This window comes from Saccopteryx leptura, chromosome 7, assembly GCF_036850995.1.
Source record: "Saccopteryx leptura isolate mSacLep1 chromosome 7, mSacLep1_pri_phased_curated, whole genome shotgun sequence".
Classification (NCBI taxonomy): Eukaryota; Metazoa; Chordata; class Mammalia; order Chiroptera; family Emballonuridae; genus Saccopteryx; species Saccopteryx leptura.
In genome coordinates this window covers 82,613,142-82,635,518 of record NC_089509.1, presented here as the reverse complement: position 1 = coordinate 82,635,518, position 22,377 = coordinate 82,613,142, and the positions used below count along the sequence as shown (strand labels likewise).

General features: G+C 39.5%; 1 protein-coding gene across 7 annotated transcripts in view; it reads right to left on the bottom strand.

Moving 5' to 3' along the window:
- Positions 1 to 2,158: 2,158 nt before the first annotated feature.
- The window catches only part of HECW2 (HECT, C2 and WW domain containing E3 ubiquitin protein ligase 2), a 424,054-nt gene continuing 403,835 nt past the window's right edge, over positions 2,159 to 22,377 (bottom strand). For all 7 annotated transcript variants that reach the window (XM_066346627.1, XM_066346626.1, XM_066346625.1 and 4 more), the window contains 5 exons: positions 21,396 to 21,542; positions 20,617 to 20,731; positions 17,716 to 17,801; positions 16,594 to 16,706; positions 2,159 to 2,702 (listed from right to left, as the gene is read on the bottom strand). In XM_066346627.1, coding sequence (XP_066202724.1) covers positions 2,591 to 2,702; positions 16,594 to 16,706; positions 17,716 to 17,801; positions 20,617 to 20,731; positions 21,396 to 21,542 — 573 coding nt within the window. In that variant the 3' untranslated portion in view covers positions 2,159 to 2,590. The remainder of the gene's footprint in view (positions 2,703 to 16,593; positions 16,707 to 17,715; positions 17,802 to 20,616; positions 20,732 to 21,395; positions 21,543 to 22,377) is intronic.

Here is a 22,377-nt window from a genome sequence, read left to right as displayed (position 1 = left end):
AGCAAGGAATCTAGTTTGCAGTCCAGAAGAAAATATATATGGATATTTCTATTTGTAGAGTATATTAAAATCTAAATTATTCTGTGGGAATGATATTTACTATTTTATAAAGTGATCCTTGGACTTTTTGTTTCCCTAATGAAGAAAAATCGGTCAGTTATCATGGCATTTTGATGTGCTAAATAAACCTTTGGTAATCCTCAATTTTGAGAACAGTGGCAACTAGATGCTTATACTATTATTTGAGAAGATGCATACCCTAACAGAGAAATATATTTGTTAGAAATAAGTAAGGAGATACATTTTATTTCAAATTTATTTTACCTAATGTGAATATGGTAACCGAGTGTCACAAACCAAAATGAAAGCTAGCATGGTCTATGAATGTATTTTTGAAAGAAATGCAACTTTCTGTATCAGCTGCTTAGAGAATGGCAACTCTAAAATACCTTACGTACCATCAAAAAATGTAGTTTTTAAATATATATATATTGTATTATTTTTTCCTTATAATGAAAAAAATGTAAACAAGCAAAAAGAGTTTGCAAAATTAAATATATTCATGATCAGTGAGTATAAACTAACATTTCCAGTTAAAGTGTTTTTTTCCTCTTCCCTTTTGCTCAGGTCCAATTATAGCACACAGGTAACTCTTCCTTTACTATTTGCATGTTGTTGTGGTCTTCATTTCAGAACATTGCCCCAGACTACAGGATCTGCCATTTGTGCAGGAATGCAATATTAGTGGTGTTCCTCTTGAGAATCCCAATCGTAAACATAACCAACAGGGGAGCAAGCAGGTCTTAAAACTAACCTACAAAACCATGCATATAACCTTTATAAAGTGTAAAATTGCCAACATCCCATAACTAGAATTCCATGACTACTTGTATCTCAAAGAAGTGTTCAGGCAATGCCTGTAAAAACCATAGGCTGGTAAAACAAATGTTAGTTCAATGCTTTTATTATTCACAATTTAACTTCGCTGTATCGAACCTCTGATTAGTTATGGCCATAAGTCAAGAAATAAACAATGATGTGGAAAACCCCCAACGCAATAAAAATGAAGGACACCCTCTGATTAAACTAAGCAAAGCTACCATTAATGTCATGCAATTTCTGAGATACCATAGAAAAATTGTTTTTTTACATTGATAAGAAAAGTATGCATCAGTGAAAATGCAGGCTTAGAAATATAGTACTGAGAGTTTCATTTTGTGATGTCTTCACTGATGGAGGAAGTGGAATCCTTATTACTAAAGAGAGCTGATCTCTTGGGTGCTGCTGATGGCTCCCTAACTGAGCGTAGTGTTGAATGATGCTGTACAAATAAAAAGCAGAGGGGGAAATACGAAATATCTTTATTAAATGCCATCCTGTAAAGTATTAGATGGATGGAAGAGGCTAATGCATTTTAAATAAATGCATATCATACTATCACATATAGTGAGTCTTAAAAAAATTATTACTTAGATGCACAGTCCTTGTAGTGGTCGACATGGCACTGTGAAGGAAGTCTGATTTAGAAGCTATTTTCTATTGTACTTGTCAAGTGATGGAGTTGCCGTTAGTCATATTGTAATGTCCCTTCAACTTTGGTACATTCAGTGCAAAATATTCTGGGGAATTTTTTTGTACCTTTATAAAAATAAAAGGCCCTTTTGTTCCCTTGAGAGTGCTTAAAAGGATAGAGACTAGCATGATGCCCGAGTAAGCATGGAACATGAAAATGGAACAGCTGACTCACACAGTAGGGTAGGTAGGTTCCTATATACATCTTAAAGAACATAAATATAATGAACCTATCAAAAATAAACAGAACTCATTGTGTACTTTTCCTGATATGCTGTGATTAATTGCTAGTTATTTTAAATTGTTCCCATGCATAATAAAGCATAAAATCTGTCATTAGTAATTCATTGTATAACAGTTTGTCTTCAGCCATAATTACACACATTTCACTTTGCATATACATTGTCATAGACCCCCTTATTGCAAATCTTTAAAGTTACCTCATCTTGACTCGGTTTCATTTTCAGTCGTGTCCCATGAAAGCTCAGACCTATGGTGCACACCATGCAGGCACACATAAGCAAGAAAATGAATATTCTGTTATAACTTAGGGTTTAAATGGATGTACTGTCAGAAAATACATTTGTTTTTATTATATTAGTTAATTCACACTAATTTGGAGATTGGGTCAAGTGCTGCCAGTTTGGTTTGAACCACATTCAAAGGGAAGTTTCCAGATTCTCCCGAGTCCCTGACAAACTACCATGGAGCTGATCGTGTACAGGTTCATCTTTGTCTCGGAACATAACAAATGGAAAAAGTTTGGCAGTCAAGAACTGTTGATTGAAAGACTGTTGGGTTATCCCCTGGGCATCAAGTTCACCCAAATCCTTCAGAGAAGACTCATCACCACTCTCCAGTCCCCACATGTGGCAGAGCATGCGTTCCTGGAAGATGACGGCACTCAGTTTTCCTCTAATGGAAGCACGCTCTTGAAACTTCCAATGTCCAGCCATTCTCCTAGAGGGCAGCCTCTGAAATCACCCGTCCACACTGCAGCCAGCATTGTGCGTCCAGGTCACTCAAGTCCAAAGGTACTGGTCTCCTCAACGGCTGTCAAGAGTTTTTCGTAAAGCATGGAGAAGGATGGGTATGGGGGGAGGTCCAGACGGTTAAAACAGGTGTGAGCTCTGCAAACAGAAGAAGCGTACAGAGTTTAGCATGCTCAGAGTGAAACGAGACTATGTTGTGTGTATGTGCTTCTCTTTTATATTCAGTTTGGTATGTTGTCGACTTTCACAGTCCTTTTGGAGAAAACTTTGAAAACATTTGGAGTTCAACATTCAGAACTGAATTTCTCTTCGGAAAGGAAAATGGGATATGTTTAAAAATATATATTTTCTCTATAGTTTCACAAGCACTTAATATCCATATTATATACCTATTACTATTTGTTTAGTTGTCTAAAAATTACAAAGACGAGTTTGTTTAGTTGTTTCTCTTTAGGTGTTATTTTTTAATTTTTTTTTAACGGACATGAATAATATAAGCTCTTGCAAAGTAATTCATTTCAGAATTGGCATTTGTGTGGATGTCTCTCAGAAAAATCTGTGGTTCCAAATGTTTTTATTTTGTTGGGTAGGGAAGAGTACTAAGTGTCTCCGAAGACCTGCCTCGTGGCGTAGATTCTTGGGAAAGTCCCTGGCTGGACTTTCCTGTCAAAATCAGTACACCATTGTTACTCCTTTGAATTCTGGGCTATAATCTGTTTTCTCCTAAATCACAATGCAAAATAACGGCCATTTAAATCATTACATTAAGTATTCTTTTTTAGAAATGCCTCCCCTTTTGCCAAGGTAGGGAAAAAATACGCTTTCCTGTTATTTGCACCTGAGTCACAATAAAAAACATTGATAGTCCTCAAATAGTACACCTTATCAGGAAGCAAATCTACACTTTTGACACTGGATAGGAAGCATTTTATTATGAATGTACAACAGCTTGTTTGTGGAAGCTAAACTTTGACTTAAAAAATGCTCCTGAATTAATATGAAAATTTAAAAGCTACAATTATTAATGAGCTATTTTTACAAAGTCACATGTTTAGATTTTTGTTCTTATTAATCACTTTTATACTTATGAGATAAATATAATTCTATTCCTAGATACGGTGTAGTGTGCTGGTGGGACAATCACAGGTTTGGAGTTAGACAGACTTGGGTTTAAATTCTAGCTCTACTAACCAGCTGTATTATTTGGAGTGAGTTATGAAAACTCTCTGAGACTCAATCTTTTTCTCTAATAAAAAGAGAATAATATAATTTGTCTTAGAAGGATAAGAGGATTAAATGAAATGACAGAAACATGCTTAATACAATGTCTGGCTCATAGTGTTTGACCAATTAATAAGACTTGTATTGTTAGCTACATTTCCTTATCATCAAAAAGATTTACTCTAATTGCCTTCATTAAATTGCCAAGAAATAACCATAACTCATGGGAATTATGAGATAACAGAGATAATAAGGCAGATGTATGGTCACATTGCTTATTAGGAACAGGAATGTGAGGGGGCTCTGTTATATTATAAGAATACCAGTTTTAGGTTTTAATTTTTTTCCTTGGTTACCAAAAGGCTGAGCGTTTTCCCCTAAACCAACTTGCTTGTTACATCTCCTGTTTTGTGATCTATATGTTCATCATCTTTTCATTTTGTTATTGTGATAAAATATACAGCATATAAAATCTTTCATATCAACTATTTTTAAGTGCACAGTTTTGTAGCAGTAAGTATATTTACATTGTTCTGCAACCATCACCCCCATCCATCTCTAGATCTTTCTGAACTGAAATTTTGTATCCATTGAGGACTACCTCCCTTCCGCTCCTATTCTGCAATCACCATTCTATTTTCTGTCTCTGTGAATTTAGCAAATCCAGGTATTTCACGTAAGTGGAATCATACAATATTTGTCCTTCTTGACTGGCTTATTTCATTTAGCATCATGTTTTCTAGGTCCATGTTGTGTCATGGGCCAGAATTTCCTTTCTTTTTAAGACTGAATAACAGTTGATTATATGTATATACCACAGTTTGTTATTCACCCATTAATAGATATTGAGTTGTTTCCATTTTTTGGTTATTCTAAAAAATGTTATCATAAGCACTAGTGTACAAATATTTGTTCGAGTCCCTGATTTCAATTCTTTTGTTCATATACCCAGAAGTGGAATTGTTAGATCATACAGCAACTCTATTTTTAATTTTTTAAGCAGCTGCCATACTGTTTTCCATTGTAGCTGCACCATTTTATGTTCCCACCAGCAGTGCACAAGGGTTCCAATTATTCTACATCCTGACCAACATATTATTATTATTATTATTATTATTATTGATAATAGCCATCCTAAAGTGTGAAGTTCATTTATCCTTGAGAGCTTTAGGATTCTTTATTGATTTATTTGAACGCTACAAAATAAAGAGGTGAACTTCATAATATCTCCTGCTAATCTCTTCCAGCCTGTTCACTTTTTTATTCAGGTAGACATTTTATTTATAGAGCAATATTAACCTGGCTGCTATCCATTTCTTACACATTGTCTTTCTCTCTTTAGTGTGTTGCTATGATTAGAATCATGTTAAAAAAAGTGATCTCTATTGTTTATACCTAATAGAATGTTTTTTTGTCTATTTTTTACTTTTTTTTAGTGCTGGTGTATCAAAGCGTTTGACAGGTCAACTTTCGGGAGAACTCTTCTTTAAAGAGTAACTCATATATTCTTGTAATCTTGAATAGAGATATGTAAATTCATTTTTGTGAACTGAATCATGTTGGGTGAACTAGAAATAAAAGTAATTCAAAATGATGCTAATTCTAGGTAAGCAATAATCCTTAATTAATGTTTTATTTGCTTAAGACAGAACATAACTCTAGGTGAATATATCTATCATACCCCAGTTTCTGCCTCCCCTCTTGACAATTAAATACATTTCCTTAAAAACTAAAGGTGAATTTGAGCAAATCAAGAATTAACGAAATAGTTACATGCATGGAATAAAAATTCATAAACAGTAATGTTTGAAGTCCCCAATTAACTTGCACATACTTAGATTGAGTGCCAAATATTAGAGTGAATGCAAATATTAATTCACTGTGGTAGGCAGAGTTCTCAGAAAACTCACCATGACTCAGGCCTTTACATAGTCCCCATCTCTGGCGTGGGGGAAGGACCTGTAAGTCACTTGTAAGCAATGGAATGTGGCAAGGGTGAAGATATGGTGCAAATGTTATTGATGCCCGTAATGTTGATTTGTAACTTAATCAAATGTGATTATCTTGAGTGTGGTGGGCCTGATTAGGTGTGACCTTTAAAAGAACATCTAGAGGTCAGAGAGTCACTGTTGCTGTATTTGAAGAAGCTGCCATGAATTCTGCAGCTGCAAGAAATGGATCCTGCCAACAACCTAAGCAAGTCGTTCCCTAGTTGAACCTCCAGATGAGAATGCAGCCCAGCTAACATCCTGATGTCAGCCTTGTGATGCACTGAGCAAAGACCCAGCTACGCCAGGCCTGGGCTTCTGGTCATAGAAACAGTGATGAAATAATTGTGTGGTTTTAAATTGCTATGTTTATGGGATTTGTTATGCAGCAATAGAAAAGTCCTACCAGTCTCAAGATACAGATTCAAGAAATGGCAGAAAGTGTCATAAATGAGATATAACAGAATCACTCCTGTCAAGGGCAGGAGTGGGGCAAAGATGCGAGTCAAGCGCTGTCCTTCCTTCTCTCAGGTTTCCGAGCACAGAACAGGAATTCTGCCGGTCTCTTTGTAGTTTCGGCATTATTTTTGTAGACACTGTAGTATCTTATCCAGGAAGTTCATAAACCTGGGCCCTCTTTTCTCTAAAGATTCAGTTCTCAACACAAAGGGAAGGACTGGAGAACCTTTCTTGATCTTCCTCAGTCAAGACATAGTCACCCTTACTGAGCCGTGACCTACGGCCATCGCTGCTTCCTAATTTACGTCTGGTCGTCTCACACGCGGTCATCATAACCGAGCTTTCCTTCTGAATAAACTGAACAGCTCCCCTGAAAATGGTTTCATGAGGATGGAGAAAGTACATTTGTAAAGGGGGAAACTGCAGAAAGATTAAATGTTTTTCCCAAGGTCAGAGCTGAGTCAGTGGCCAAAGCAAGAACAGGGAGGGCCTCAGCCATGGGCTCCTAGGGGAAGTCCAGCATTAAAGCCAAAGCAGAGACTACTGTTCACCGCTCGGTTCTCCCACTTCTGGAAGCCTGACTCTTAACTCCTTCCCTTCCCTAACGGTGGACAGCTAGGCCTCAACGTCCACCAGATCACATGCATTTTGAGGACAGGGATTAGCAAAATAAAGCTTCAAGTATATATTTTTTTAAATGAATGATTTGATCATAATATGCAGTAGCTTTAGGGAAAAATGGTTCAAACTGAGACAATCCAAAATACCCTGGGAGATACCAGGGGATTTTTAGCTGCTTAGTTCTACCTCAGGCTCCCCCAAAACAGATAGTCAGAGTGATCAGAATCACCAAGAAGCTTGTTTACAATGGAGATTTGGGGCTGCACTCCCTGAGATTTTAGTTCAGAAAGTTTGGGGTGGGCCTGGGGATCTGCATTTTAATAATCACTCCAAGTTAGTCGGATGCAGGTAGTCTCCACTGCGGGAGTGACATCAAGTGGGTCAGAAACAAGATATCTCCCCTGGTCATCCACACCAGAAATTTGTGTGCTTGCAAAAATTTCAAAACTCCTTATAAACAAGACAGCATTGCTAATAAGGAAATTGAGGAATAGTGTGGTTAAGTAAATTGCCCAATATTTACCATCGACTTGCTCTTTGAGCCAAAAACAGGAAAAAAATAAAAAGCAAAACAAAACACAATCCTCTGAGGCTTTTCACACCCCCTCTCCTGCCCCGTTCCATGTCCTAAGAAAACTCCAGCAGAAAATAACAGGAGGGCCCTTGGACTATGTTGACATTGGCAGCAAAAGCACATCCAGTTATTCAGTCTCCACAAAAGAACATTTTTCAAATCTCTCGGAGCCAGCCACACTACGGCTATAATGAGTTTACCTCATTTTGATCTCTGCAGCCAGAACCACTCAAGGAGGGCAAGTCTGAACTCGCCTTTGGGAAATCATGCTGGCATCAATATAAAGAAGATTTAAAAGCCCTCTAGACATCTGGTCTGACTTAATAGATCTCTTGGTCCTTTCTGGATTCTTCAAATGTTAACCAGGAGGTCACATTCTTACCCTCTTCTTTCCTTAGATAGACAAGTTGACTATCCAAATCCAGTGAGCCGAAGTATCACAAGTATACTCAAATGTTCACACATTGATTCACTGATCAATGTATTTCTCTCTCTCTCTCTCTGTACTTATTTATTTAGTACTCATTTTCCCAGAAGTGATTTTCAGTAGCTTATAAGAACTCAAAACAGAAGACAGTAAGAATTATCATCAGGATTTTAACTTGAGAGAGAGAAAAGGAGAAAACCGTGGCCTCATTTCATCTAGTCAATGCAGTCCTAGAAATACAATGTATTTGAATCCGATCCTTTTTATTTGCATTATAATTTAGAAAGAGTTTTGTTAACACTTTCTTTTTTCCAGTTGTCCAGGGTATCTAATTCTTCAGATTTCAGTTTCCTTACTCCTAATCCTGCCTCTTCATCAAGTAATGAGAAGCGTTCTGGAAAACTCCTAAGGGATCTTGGATCATACTCCTTAATAAGGGCAAGATTTCTTTGGAGATGTGAGGATTCCTGACCCAATTTACCTACCAAGTCCAAATTTTCCATGTCTGTTTCACCCCAGGCTTCGCCTAAGGCCAGCATGCGTGCCTGCAGCTCCGGAGGTCAGGGACAGGGCACGCCAGCGGAGGGGCAGGGTCTGCCTGGTGCTGGGCTCTAAGGGCCCGTGAGTGTTCAGGCAGCAGCCAAGACCTTCACCTGTAGAAGTTCTTTCATTATTTCCCCCTGGAGGATCCCATATTTTGAAAGCGGTCATTCCCATACAAAATGCCCTGATGAATAAAACTGCATTGCTCAATCTGCATTACATTTCGTTTACTCCTTCATTCACTGAGCTCATACTGCATGCCAGGCACTGAGTGGCCCCTGGTACATGACATGAGGTCTGGTCTCTGCCTACAGGGAGTTTTCACTCAGGCAGCAATACAGACAGACAGATGGGACTCCCTAAGTCAGGGGTCCCCAAACTTTTTACACAGGGGGCCAGTTCACTGTCCCTCAGACCGTTGGAGGGCCGGACTATAAAAAAAACTATGAACAAATCCCTATGCACACTGCACTTATCTTATTTTAAAGTAAAAAAAACAAAATGGGAACAAATACAATCTTTAAAATAAAGAACAAGTAAATTTAAATCAACAAACTGACCAGTATTTCAATGGGAACTATGCTCCTCTCACTGACCACCAATGAAAGAGGTGCCCCTTCCGGAAGTGCGGCAGGGGCCGGATAAATGACCTCAGGGGGCCGCATGCGGCCTGCGGGCCGTAGTTTGGGGACCCCTGCCCTAAGTGCTGTGCAGCCCGTGCTCTGTACTCGGGGATCTGGCTGCTGTGAGCAGACGCTGAAAGCCAGCCTATCCTTGGCTTCACCCACCAAATCAGGAACCCCACCTAGCTCAGGGCTGCGTTTCTCCAGAAGACTGCTAGATACCTTTGCCTAATTAACCCAAGAGACTCATATGGGCCCTGCACACAAACAGTTATAATACCATGAGTTACAGGTCCACTCTGCAGAGTCTAGAAAGGCTGTGTGGAGGACACTATGCTAAGCTTGGAAGGATCTGCAGGTGTATAGACTTTTTCTGGATCAACAACAAGAAGAATGCCCCCGGCACACTGATCAGAAGTGTGAGAAAGCAATGCATCATCAGGAAACCTGAGAAATACAAAAGCTTGAATGACAGAAGCCAAGGCTGGACCTAAAGCCAGATGAGGAGGCAAGGCCACATCAGGAAGTGAAGTGTGTTCACGCAAAGACCTTCTGCATTTATGCCACGGTTGAAAGGGCGCTAGTGACTGGGCGTGGAGAGTGAAACGGCAGAGGTACCAGTGATCAGAACAGGAAATGGGTAGGGGTTGATGATGAATTCAGAGCTTGTAATCAGCATGAGAAATCCAAAGTTACCAATTAAGTTAATCCAGTGATTGTTTTGTTAGCCTAAGAAGGAGATTATTAACACAAATAAAGGTATCACTTCTGTTATGACTTTAAAAATATTCATAATTTCTCTCCTATCCCCATTAATACTTTCTTCGGCCATGCCATTTAGGGCAGGAATTCCTGCTAAGCCTCGTTCACAAATATTTGTGTAACCCATGGTGACACAAGCACAACCCCTGACCCTCACCAGGTGTTCAGTAAATGTGAATCAATGAAAAGGAATTCTACAGCAGTTACTGCCCCCACTGATTTGTCATATACCATTTGGTGGCAATGTTATTGGTTGGCTGTTCCTTTAAATATCTATTACTTCCCTCTCTGTGGTCTACATGGGCACAGATCAACTTATATCTCCCACAAGGATTCTGCACATAGTAAATGCACGATGAGTATCAAAGGCTTGCTAGAGCCTTTAATAATTCTAATTAGAATTAATGTCTTATTTCAATGTCTCATTAGGTCACGTTGGTTAAAATGCACCTGGGTCTATAAATAAAATGTGGAATGTTGCCACAGTGGGAATTCTTGCATCCAGGGATAACTAGGAGAAGAAGCCTTTCAAATTACTCATTATAAGCAGGTAACTTCTTCACCTGTTGTTGGCCCTGAAGAGTACATAACTTTTTAAGTGTAAGAAATTAAAGCCAATAGAAGAAAACACAGTGAAGAACTGTTCCAGGAAGAGTAGTCTTGGAAGTTCAAACACAACAGAAATATCGTGCATGGATATAGCATAGTTCTTGCACACATCAAGACTGTGAAATAACCTGCCAGCTCTGAAGGGTTGGTATTAGGAACAATAATAATAAAAGCTGAATTTATTGATTGATGTGTTAGGCATCATTTTAAGCACTTTGCAGGTGTTATTTCATTTTATCTGCAAAATAATTTTGTAATGTAATTAGTATCTATCTCAATTGTTCCGATGATGAACACAGATACAAAAGTGACTTCGGCATATCTTATCTAGAGTATTCAGAGTCACCTTCATTCAGTGTATGCCAATTATGTGCTAGGACTCAGCAATGGGTGCAAAGCCAATGTCCAATTCAAACAAAGTCCTTGTTCTCATCGAGTTATAACCTAGAGAGGGAAACAGATCATCAACAAGTAAAGCAATAACTAAACACAATGACTGAATAGGGCTAAGTCCTATAAAGGTAATAAAGTGTGACAAAGTGACAGGTGCACTTGGGGCCGAAGCCTGGATGACCTTTCTGAACAGATCATGTCTGAGCTAACACCTTGGGGATGAGAAAGAGCCAGGCAGGTAAAGAATCAGCAGGAAAGAGTTTGAGTATCAAGTTCCAGAGTCTTGAGGCAGAACTGAGTTGGGCATGTTGCAGAATAGCAGGCAGGAAGGAGACTGGCATCTGTAGCAGGTGGAGGCAGAGTCTGTGTATTGAGGTTGGAGTGGAGGCCAGTCCAGGCCACCTCTCAGGCAGTCTTTAGCCAGGACTCTGGCATAAGCAGGGGAGGAAGTGAGCTTGAGAGGTCAGAAGCTCACTCCGGTGGCTGTGCAGAATGACTACAGGGTGTCCGGACAGAAGCAGAAGTTCAGCCAGCAGGCCGCTGCAGTGGTCCAGCTGAGAGTGCTAATGCAGCGGACTGGGGCGGCGGGAGGAGATGAACCCGAACTAGTTTCTGCTCTGGAGGCCAAGGAAAGGGGGATAACCATTCCTTAAGAGCTGTCGTGTTCATCACTCACTAATATACACTTTAAAATATGACTTGTGAAATAGCTCTCAAGGACCATTAGTCATTTTGACTTGGACTATCTTATTTTGTTGCTCACAGCAATTAAAATTTCTTTCATTCCATTACATAATCACAAATTAGTTCAGTAGCTCTACTTTTTTACATGAATGACTGAAGAGTCCCCTTTTACACACAATATGTATTTTTATGATCACTTTACCCACTTCCTAAAGTAAAGACCAATCCAAATGGTACAGCACTTGAAGGATTTTTAGTAAGGTACTACTACTACTGGACATTACTGATATATTTTTGCTAGTGCATGCTGATTCAATAGTAGAATAAAGTAAAAACATAACATACTCATGTCAGATAGAAAGATCTAAATGAGAGGAAAGAGACGAAAAAAGTAAAAAAGGACCTTATATCAGAGATTAACTACGGAGCAGACTAAAACCAAAACTCTGCTGCCAATTTCCTCGCTGAGCACAAGGCACCTCGGCCGGCCAGCAGGCGGTGGGGGCTGAGGAGACCAAGGGGAATGATGCCTCAAGGAAACTACGGAAGAGACCAGGCACCAAGGGTCCTCCGGTGCCCACCTCTTCTTCTAAAACATGTTTTAATTAAATAAGGTGACACTATATTACAGGCTTCAATTATTTTTCTACTTCCTAGCTGATAGTTCACTTTGACAGTAGACAATATGCTCCCTGGACTGAGGAGGAAAAACCTGAATTATTGATGACATTGTAGAGCAATATTTAATGACATGGAAAGAGGTTCATGATTAGTGGTATTTGATAAACAAGAAGTGGTTACAAACAGTGTATGCAATATGACTATATTTTCGTTTTTAAATATGTGTGTGTGTGTGTGTGTGTGTGTGTGCATATAGAAATGAGTGAAAAATATACTCCAAAATGTTTGAGGTTACCACAGTAGTGGATTTTTGATATGTATTTTTAATTTCTTTCCCTTTCTTGGTGCTTGGTTTCCTTTTCATAAGGATAAAAAGGTTTTTAAAATGAAAAAAAAAGTTTTCTCTTTAAGATATAATTTTCCCTTTTTAAGTTTTCTTTCATTGGGAAAGCCATCTCCTTGAGATACCCATTTCATAATTAACTCTAGCTTCTTCTTTCTTAATCTGGGTCAGCAGTTCATTCATAACCATCTCCTAACACAGCCATTTTAAAAAATTCATTTTCTCCCCTTTGGCAAAACCAACATGATGTTAAAAAGAACATTGTAATTGTAGCTCTCCAACTCTCCTATTATCCTACTTGGCAGGAACCTCAAAGATGAACATACAAACTACACCACACTGGGAGAGAGGATTTGCCCTGCGTTTTCCAGACTGGCATGTCAGCAGCCTGTTTTCCGGAATGTTTCTGAGCAGTTGCCATAAGACAAATTTACTGTCTCATAGGCCCATCAGAACACCGAGGGGACAGGAAATCTACAGACACGCAAAACAAAGAGCCGACTACCAACCGTGAAGCACAGCAGAGGAAGTGCTGGGCTGCGTGCCGGCCGCGAGCTCAGTGGAGACACCGTCTGCCTCCACCCTTATTTATCGTCTGGGTCTCTACTTACTTTATTCCCACAAGAGAGGAAAAAGAGCCATGGATTCAACTTGTACTGGCTTCAGAGACAACCACGTGTATTTTTACGCTTCTTGGCCCACGTGGTGAGTAGTGCTATATTCGCTACTACCGCAAAGGGAGGCTAGGAAATCTGAGAGAAGATGAGACTCACATTTGCTTGTTTGAAAGGCCCTCAGCCATCCGTGTCTAGAGAGACTATGATGCCCTCCAATTTGCCAGGGCTGCTTGCCCTCATCCTTGACAGCCGCGCCCAGCTTCCCAGGGTATGGCCTCCCAGGCCGGGCCTCAGACGATGCCAGATGTCTTAGAGAATAGATCTTTTTAAGCAGGAAGGACATCCATCCATTTTGTCACCAGTGTGTACAATGTTACATTTTAAATAAATATCACTGCACTAATTAATCAATGAAATAAATTGGGGTTGATAAGTATGGGAGAAACCAGCTCTTCAGTTTTGCAACTTAACTCTATCAGGAAAATGCAGAAAAAATGGCTTCAGTGTATCTGTTCTGATGATAGAGGAAATGGACTTAGCCATACAGAACAACTCCTTAGACCAGAGCCAATATTACAGACCTTTTACACGAAAAGTAACGCCCTACAATTCATAAAAGGTGATGACAATGTGATCAGTGCAGAAGTCACTTCTGATAAAGAGGTTATTTTTATTTTTTTCTCCAAATGCACTTTTTCTGTGGAGCCTATTTTAATAGTTACAGCAGGATGGTGGTTTATAGAAGATTCAGGAAAAAAGGTTAAGAAAAATCAAAGAAAACCTACTATTTCTGAGGACTGTCTTACATATGATCTCACTCATTTCAAATACTCTTTGAGCATAGCATTGTTACACCTACTCTTCAGAGATGGATCGAGGCTCTTGTTCAGGATCTTATAGCAGGTGCATCGTAGGGCTTAGATGTGCAGTTATGCCTGTTAACTAGGTTATATAAATAAACTAACGAGCAGTGGAATAGCCAAGTAGTTCTTTCCTCCTATCAGATCTGAGAAGTTAGGCTTGTTAGACAGGGTATGAATACATACTGCTTTCTCGATATGCTTCATATTAACTTGATGCTATTTATAATCTGGGTAAAACCAAGACTCTAGAATCAGTCTTGGGTCATAATAAAGAGAGGAAGAAACAACAACGCCTGTTGCCCAACTGTGTATATGTAACAATAGTGAAGAACACCACTATTTCTAATGAGTCAGCACATGAACTTCCTGGATCTTCTGGGGGAAGTAAGAAAGTGAATGCAGTCCAACCCCCAAGATTCTTCAACAATCTGTTGAAGTTACTTCCTGTTCAATCAAACCTAACATACCATTTCTTCCCTGGCCTTCTATAGGCGAGGAAACTGAGGTTCAGAGCTCAGGTGATCTTCTAGGTCCCAGAGTTAGCTGGTGGCAGAGGTGGGACTGGGAAGCCAGGTCTTCTATCTGCAACCCTGGGCTTTTTCCAGTATGCTATTGCCTGATATATATTACAGTTGATGGTGACAGAAATCATAATGGCAGCCGTTAGCCACTAGCTGGATGCTTTTTCAGGGCCAGGATCAGCAATAAATGTTTTAAATGAATGATTTCATTTAATTCTTAGAATTAATAAACTACAAGAAAGAAGAGGAAACAGAGGCTCAGAAAGATTAAGCAACTTCTCCAAGACCCCACTGGGGGTAAGAAGAGAGCTGGGATAAAACCCAGTCTCTTTGAAGCTAAAGTTTCATGTCCACAACAAACTGCCTCTCTCTGCTCACCAGGTTTAATGAAAATTGCAGTGATTTAATGTGAACTGATCTATTGTACCTGCTTCTTGTTACACATTTGTTCCATTTGCTTTTACGAAAGCAATCCTTCCAAAAACAGATTTTAAGAGAAAGGGATCTGACCCTTCCTGCCTCCATGATGCTACTGCCTGAGTTTCTCCAAAGGGTGACAGGTGCTCCTCAGACAGTGTCAATGTGCTTTTGAGATACAAATATGAGTTTAAGGGGAACAAGAACACGACTTGGGCATAAATAAAATAGAACAGTTCTTTAATAATCTGGAACATCAGGTATGGCAAGTAATGCTTAGGTGTGGAAGCATGGCGCCTCTGCTCCCGGGGAGGTGCACCCACGGTGACTGGGGAGACTCGGGCCCCCCTGAGCGTGCACTATTCATTGTTCTTTCTGGTTTCCAGCACTCCTTTGCACACGTGTCGATGCTTAGAATGTAATTCTCAAGCACTAGTGTTCTGCAGTTGCTAAGAACAAAGTCTTCTTAACAGGTTTCTTAAAGTTGTCTGTACTTGAGGCCCTGGCCGGTTGGCTCAGCGGTAGAGCGTCGGCCTGGCGTGCAGAGGTCCTGGGATCGATTCCCAGCCAGGGCACACAGGAGAAGCGTCCATCTGCTTCTCCACCCCTCCCCCTCTCCTTCCTCTCTGTCTCTCTCTTCCCCTCCCGCAGCTGAAGCTCCATTGGAGCAAAGATGGCCCGGGCGCTGGGGATGGCTCCTTGGCCTCTGCCCCAGGCGCTAGAGTGGCTCTTGTCGAAACAGAGCAACGCCCCGGAGGGGCAGAGCATCGCCCCCTGGTGGGCAGAGCGTCCCCCCTGGTGGGCGTGCCGGGTGGATCCCGGTTGGGCGCATGCGGGAGTCTGTCTGACTGTCTCTCCCTGTTTCTAAGCTTCAGAAAAATACAAAAAAAAAAAAAAGTTGTCTGTACTTGATTAACTCAGGATGACTTGGGAAGATTATCTAAGCTCTCTAGGTTGCAGTCTTATGAGTAGTAAAATGAGAGGCAATCTGAGGTTCTTTTTACCTCAAAAATTCCACATTATTACTGCTCCTTGGAGAGAGGAGTTCTAAACCCCACTCTTCTCCATTCCACATTTGTTCATTTGTTTCCTCTTCTTCTTTTGTTCCAGCTCTGGTTATCGCCATTTAACTCCAAACACTTTTTTTATTCATAAATACTACCTTACCTTTAAGGTAGTAAGGCAAGACTCTTACTTATATTGATAGCAGCAGTAAAGCAAATTTTTCCAATTGGAGGAAATGTGTCATCTCGTCATGAATGCGAATGCAACGCAGAAAGCGTTCCCACAGAATTAAGGCATGTCTGATGTAAGCTAAAGTGGCAGATAGCGCTGTCACACGGTTTCATACTCTTTAGAAACCACCATGGTCATTTTCAGTGAAAGGATTCTAAATCATCTTTAATATAAACTTAAAAATAGAAAACATCTAACTTAGAGCCACAATCGTAAGAAGCCACTCTATGGTGATCAACATTGCTTTGTTGAAGCTAACAAGTGCTCTGGTTTTATTGCATTTAAAATATATATATATATGTATGTATGTTTACTATGACCAGGAAGATCTTTTTTTCCCTTCATTTAGAAAAGTAAACCAGCAAATTAAATAAATTTTTTCTAAAAGCTTTTCCCATTCTCCCAAACTTTTAACATAAAAAAGTAATGACGGTAATATACACAGAAGTGACAGGTCATTCCTAGAACAATGTAGAGACAGTAAAGAAAGACTGTTTTCCATTTTACCTGGGAAGCGCGGTGATTTTCCCCCATTTTTCCACACAGAATCTTCTCGGGCCATTACTTCCTCGAAGAGAAGCAAATCCTTCATAGGGGATGCTGGATGTTCCTGTGACAAACTATCAACCCAAGAAAACAGAAGGAGAAGGTGAAGCCGAGGGACCAGCTGCCAAGACAGGCCCGGCCTCACTCACAGGCGAGCTCCCGGGGAAGCGAGGCCCGCAGCTCGCTGGTGGGGACACTTGGAAGACAGAACTTTCCAGTCGTGGAATAAGCATGGCATGAGAATTCTGCCAAGGACCACAGAAGCACAGCGCCTTATAAAGGGAAAGGGCTTGAGAAGATACAGTATCTGGCACAGATGCCAGCTCAGAAGCTTAAACCAGGTCTAGTTCCCATTAAAGATTAATAATGTAGGTGTATCAATTAATCTACTTAACATCAGTCTCTGATTAACCCATGGTGGATTTAAATAAAAAAGAAAGATGACAAAAAAAAAAAAAAAAAAAAAAAGGAATTTCTGGGCCTGCAAATTTGAGGGCCAGATCTTTGATCCAAATGACCCAATCTACATCTAAGATTCTGTGTAAGCATCCTGAAGACTCCCCCTCATGCCTGATATTTCTTTAGCTGCATCCAACCAGCAACTGCCCTCTGTAGCTATAAACACCCCAAGAAAATGAGTTAGTTTTTCCAGTGTTCCTGAACTTCATTGTTATCTCTAATTTGTTGAAAGTTAGATGGAGGAAAAGAAAGGACTCTTTATCAAGGAACTGGGTCACTTCTTAAGGGATTGAATGAAGATCATCTGTTACTAAGGATGCTGGCCTGCAGAGTAGCCCAGGACCTCTTTTTGAAAGGGCTAACCTGCCCTGAAGGCAGATGTTGTTCCTGGGATTCTTGGACTGGAGTTGGTGCTTCCTCAGAACTCTAATGAAATACTTGGACTTGGTTGGGGATGTTCTGCATACTAACAGAGCCAAAAAAACATCAATCCAAAGAGTCTGGAAACAGTATATCTGACACTGCATATAAACATGGGAGGTATTTATTGGGTATATTTAGTAATTATTAAAAATATGCAATTCCATCAATAATTATATTAATGCATTACCAATGGCATCTTACCTGTAACAACCTCAATCGCTGTTCATTGTTGAACCTTTCCACTGCAGCCCAGAACCACCGAATTACAATATGATTGTCATGATAGCCTGTCAAACCAATCACAAAAGCCCATATTACTTTCGACTTTCCTATCTTAAGCCACCATGACACACTGACAAAAGACCCCCCAGACATATATCATCACCTTGGATTCTTTAAAGGTTGTTTATATATAATATAAGACTAAGGAATAACACTGTAAATATGATTGTATAAGTGTCAAAGTCAAACAAAAACAACACTAAGTGAAACCAAGAGGCCTCTTTTTCTTCTCAGTGGTCACTAAATAAAGGTAGAGGAGAGATGAACAAATGAGTTATTTTAACCATATCACTTCTGAAAAATATAATTGCTGTTTAATGGAAATGCTTAACTCTTTTGGTCATCCAGTTAAATAATTTTTGAGTATCACTATGTCAAGCACTGTACTAAGTCTGGGGGTGCAGTAGCAAAAATAAATAGACCCTCACAGGGCTTCCGGTAAAGGAGAAACACATTAATCAAATAATTATACAAATTAATACACAATTGTAAACTATTTTAATACTACATGTAATGTTCATATTTTAAAATCAAATTACTTTATTAATAAAAAAGCAATTTTACTACTTTAATTTCTTCAACAAATAAATCCCCAATAATTATCAACCTAAATATTACTTTTATCCTATACTTAAGTTGAATTTCATAACTGTTAAAACTATTATTCCATGGGTGGGTTAAGGAAGTGGATTCCAAACCTTCCAATGAAGAAAAATTAAGTTCAGTGAGAAGGCCAACAGAGATTAAAGTACAATTAGTGGTTTAAAGCAATTAACTGACATATTCAATGTGGATAAAGTTACTTGAATCCTGAGTTAGAGAAAGTAAGTCTAAAATAACAGAACTATTTTAATTCAAAATTTTCTTCACATGTTTCGGTGGTTGCAGGATCTGGGGGGCTCCTTCCCTACTGTGTGTCACTAGATCAGTTATGCTCAGTGACCTTGGAGAAGAAAGAATCCAAGCGAAGGGTAAATAAACTAGATCAGATATAGGGATGCACAGCCTCCAAGTCTTCCCTTTGGCAAAGACCAGCTCTGTGGTGCTGAGCAAACAGTCTCTCATCTATAAAATAGTATATTGGCTCTTCTTAGCTTTCAAGTTTTCCGACCTTATGCATTGGCCCTTTTCTGACTCTCCTTTGCTCTTTGTGCCAAACCTTTTGGAGAAGGAGGAATAGAAGTGTCTCACTGTATCTTCTACAAACAGCTGCCTCCCGGACATTTGGCAAGTGGCAGAGATCCACCTCTCTGTCAGTGCCAAGTCGCTGGGTTAGCAGCCTGGCAGCTGGGTGTCTTGCTCTTTCCTTGCCTTCCCCCCTCCCCCAGAACTCTCTTCCCAAAGATTTCATTTGATAAGATTTCATTTATAATAACCATAGCAAAAGGTACTTGATTAGTCATCTACTGTGAATAAAAGTTTATACTGTATAAAGACAAAAATGGCTGATTTGATTAATGGCATTGCTATTGGAATCACCATAGAGTGGGGGAAATGCACAAATAATATTTATGGTAAGATATAAGTTATGTAGCATGTAGAAGAAACTGTGTTCTAGTTGAAAGTAATTTGATTAGCCAAGTTGTAATAACCAAGGCCATACATGGATTATATACATTGAGCCAACTAGAAAAGACTTATTACAGCAATTGAACTTCAGAAGTAGCAGCAGTAGAAATGGCAACTTAACACTGCCTCTCAGAGAAAATGGTTGAGCAGAGACAGCCCCCGGCAACTGTGTGGCTCTGAAAGAGCCCAGCATAGGCAGAAACAAAAGCAATTTGGCAAATGTTAAGTTCCTTTTTACACCAAACTTAAAAAAAATTTTTTTTTAATATATTTCAATTTATGGATCAGTTTTTTTAAAAACATGTTTCAATTTACGGAGCACTGTTCAGTCTCCGTGTATTCTGCTAAGAGATGAATTCAGTGACTTAAAATTTGCCTTTTTCATTCTCCAAGTTTAGAACTATTGCTAACCTCTTACATTCAGAGTTAAAAAACCAAAACCAAAACCAAAACCTAAACAAAAGCAACTGCTCTGTGCCACGATTTCCAAGGACTTTAGAATACTACAGCAAATGTCAGAAAATGTATTCTTTCTTTGCTTAAAATGAGTGGATAAAACTTTCACTCTGGGTTACGATGAGGTCCCTTTCAAAGTATATTGATTCAGCAATCAAATTTAAATGGCTTTGGTCCCAATTACTGAGAATTTGTACTGATCTATACAAAGGCCCCTTTTAAAGCTTCCCATCTGGTGAAGTGTCATATAATGCAGTCTTTAATCTTACAGCAATTTTCAGTTGAGCTCAATGCTTGACTGTAGGAGGGCTTGTTCAATAAACAGCTTGAATTTTGAGAACCGTATACCTTCATGTGTTTTAACTGTGAATTACAACTACCAAGTAGTTTAAATAAATGTAGAAAAACTATGTTTACTTATTAGGAAGCGCAGAGGGTGTGTCTCTCAGTTTCAGAATGAAGGTGGAATATAGGTGGAGTCTGAGCTTCCTAGCGCTTCCCTACAACACCATAAAACAATTCATTAGTGTCCTATGGTCACATTTCTTCACCAACAATTAAGCATTATGACATCCGTAGATGGTGTATAAACAGTCCTTCCTCCACTTGACAGATGAGGTAACTAGGAAGAGAAGGGAATGCACCTCGCCCAAGATCTCAAGGGAAGCTGCATCAGACCTGTGATTAGAATGCAAGTGTTCTTGCTTGTCCTGGATTCAGACCAGCGTTGCTGAACCAGCCCCCACCCCTTTAATTTCAAACTTAAAATCCAGCCATCTACAAATCAAATTTCACCTCCTCTATATTCTGTGTTGTTTCTCCAATCGCTTAGGTCTATTTCAGCGGTGCCGGCGATGACCAGTTCTAGCTCTCTTGCATCAAAAACAGACACCAGCCTGGCATCCACCACCTATGGAATAAAAAGAAGACAGGGTGTGGCTTCAGAACCTGGAGCGATCTCAGCGACAGTTAAGCCACAGCAGAGAAGGAGGACACGGGCAGTCTGGGGGATACCGCGGACACACTCTGTGCCGGCACTTTAAAAACTGCAGAGCTCTCTACAGACATAAGGTATTTTTAGTACGAGGTCAATGAGATTTCCCTCAAAAGGATTTTTATTTTGTAAGTGAGCACTGACTAAATCCAGTTTGTTTTTCTCTTTTGAAGAAGATCTAGAGCCCCCACGGAAGAAGTCACGTGGATCACTTGCAACAACTATGCAGACCCTCCGATACAATCATTTTACATATCAAGCAGGGGATTTAATTATCCATATTTAACCAGGAGTAAGAGGCAGAACTTAAATCTTATCAGTGGTCACTAAATTATCAAATGCTATTTGAATTCAGGTTGTTTTATTTCAGTGATCTCTTATAGCAGGGCATTAAGCTTTTTGTGTGCGCACTCTTGAAATGTACAGGGAAAAAAAATTGGAGTTTTCATATTGAAAGAACACCAGTAAATACGGCAAAAGGAAAATGAAACGACAGCTTATGTATAAAGCACAGTCAGATGGACGGTGGCACCACTGATATCAGACTGCAGACCTGCCCTCCGCTGCTGATGGTCTTTACCTCGTAGAAGCCACGCACTAAGCTCTCCGTCTGTTGCACAACACCCCTCTCTATCCTCCACTTCACCATCCTCTCGATGTACTCTTTCTTGTTCTTCTCTGTGACTGGGATATTGGCACCCCCTGGTTTCAATTCTCGTTCGGTAATCTGGGATTAGAAGACAGAAGGACTGACACTAAAGCAATACCCAGGCAGTAATATGAATGCTGCTACCACAAGCAGGTGGCGAGGTGCCACACGGAGCCCAGGCACACACTGAAGTTCAGTGAAAACTGGGCATTGAGCCAATGTCTAAAAGCCTCAGTGGTTAAAATATATATATTGCAAGTGCTGAAGGTTAAGATTTTTAAACCCTGACTAAACAGATAAACCTCTTATTTATATACTGCTCACAAAAATTAGGGGATTTTTCAAAATAAATATGAAGCGATAAAAAAAAGAATTTTATTTTTTTTAATTAAACAAGAACATCAGAAAAGCAAATGACAAGTCAAAGAAAAGTTGTTTGATTATGCAAATGAGATGCAAAACCAACTTCTATTTCATTGGTGAAAATGCTCTATATAAAAGGCTGAAAGTACTGAAGTTATCTGCATGTTCCCTGATCCTAATTTTTGTGAACAAGGTATTTTTAATTAAAACATTTACGGAATTTTAGAAAGATAAGGAGAAAGAAACATCAATTTGTTGTTCCACTTATTTATGCATTCATTGGTTGATTCTTGTATGTGCCCTGACCAGGGATAGAAACCAAAACGTTGGTATACCAGGTCGAACCGACTGAGCTAACTGGGAATAGATACACCTTTTAAATGACAATAAATTGGCTCCAGATACTGGCCCACTGCTATTCAGATATTTGACAAAAACACATTTTTCACATATTCCTTTTGAGTTCAGAATCAACCACATATAGAAAGTCCATATTTAAGCAAAGATTTACTTTAAGGAAACAGAATTATGTCCAAGTGAATGTTAAATT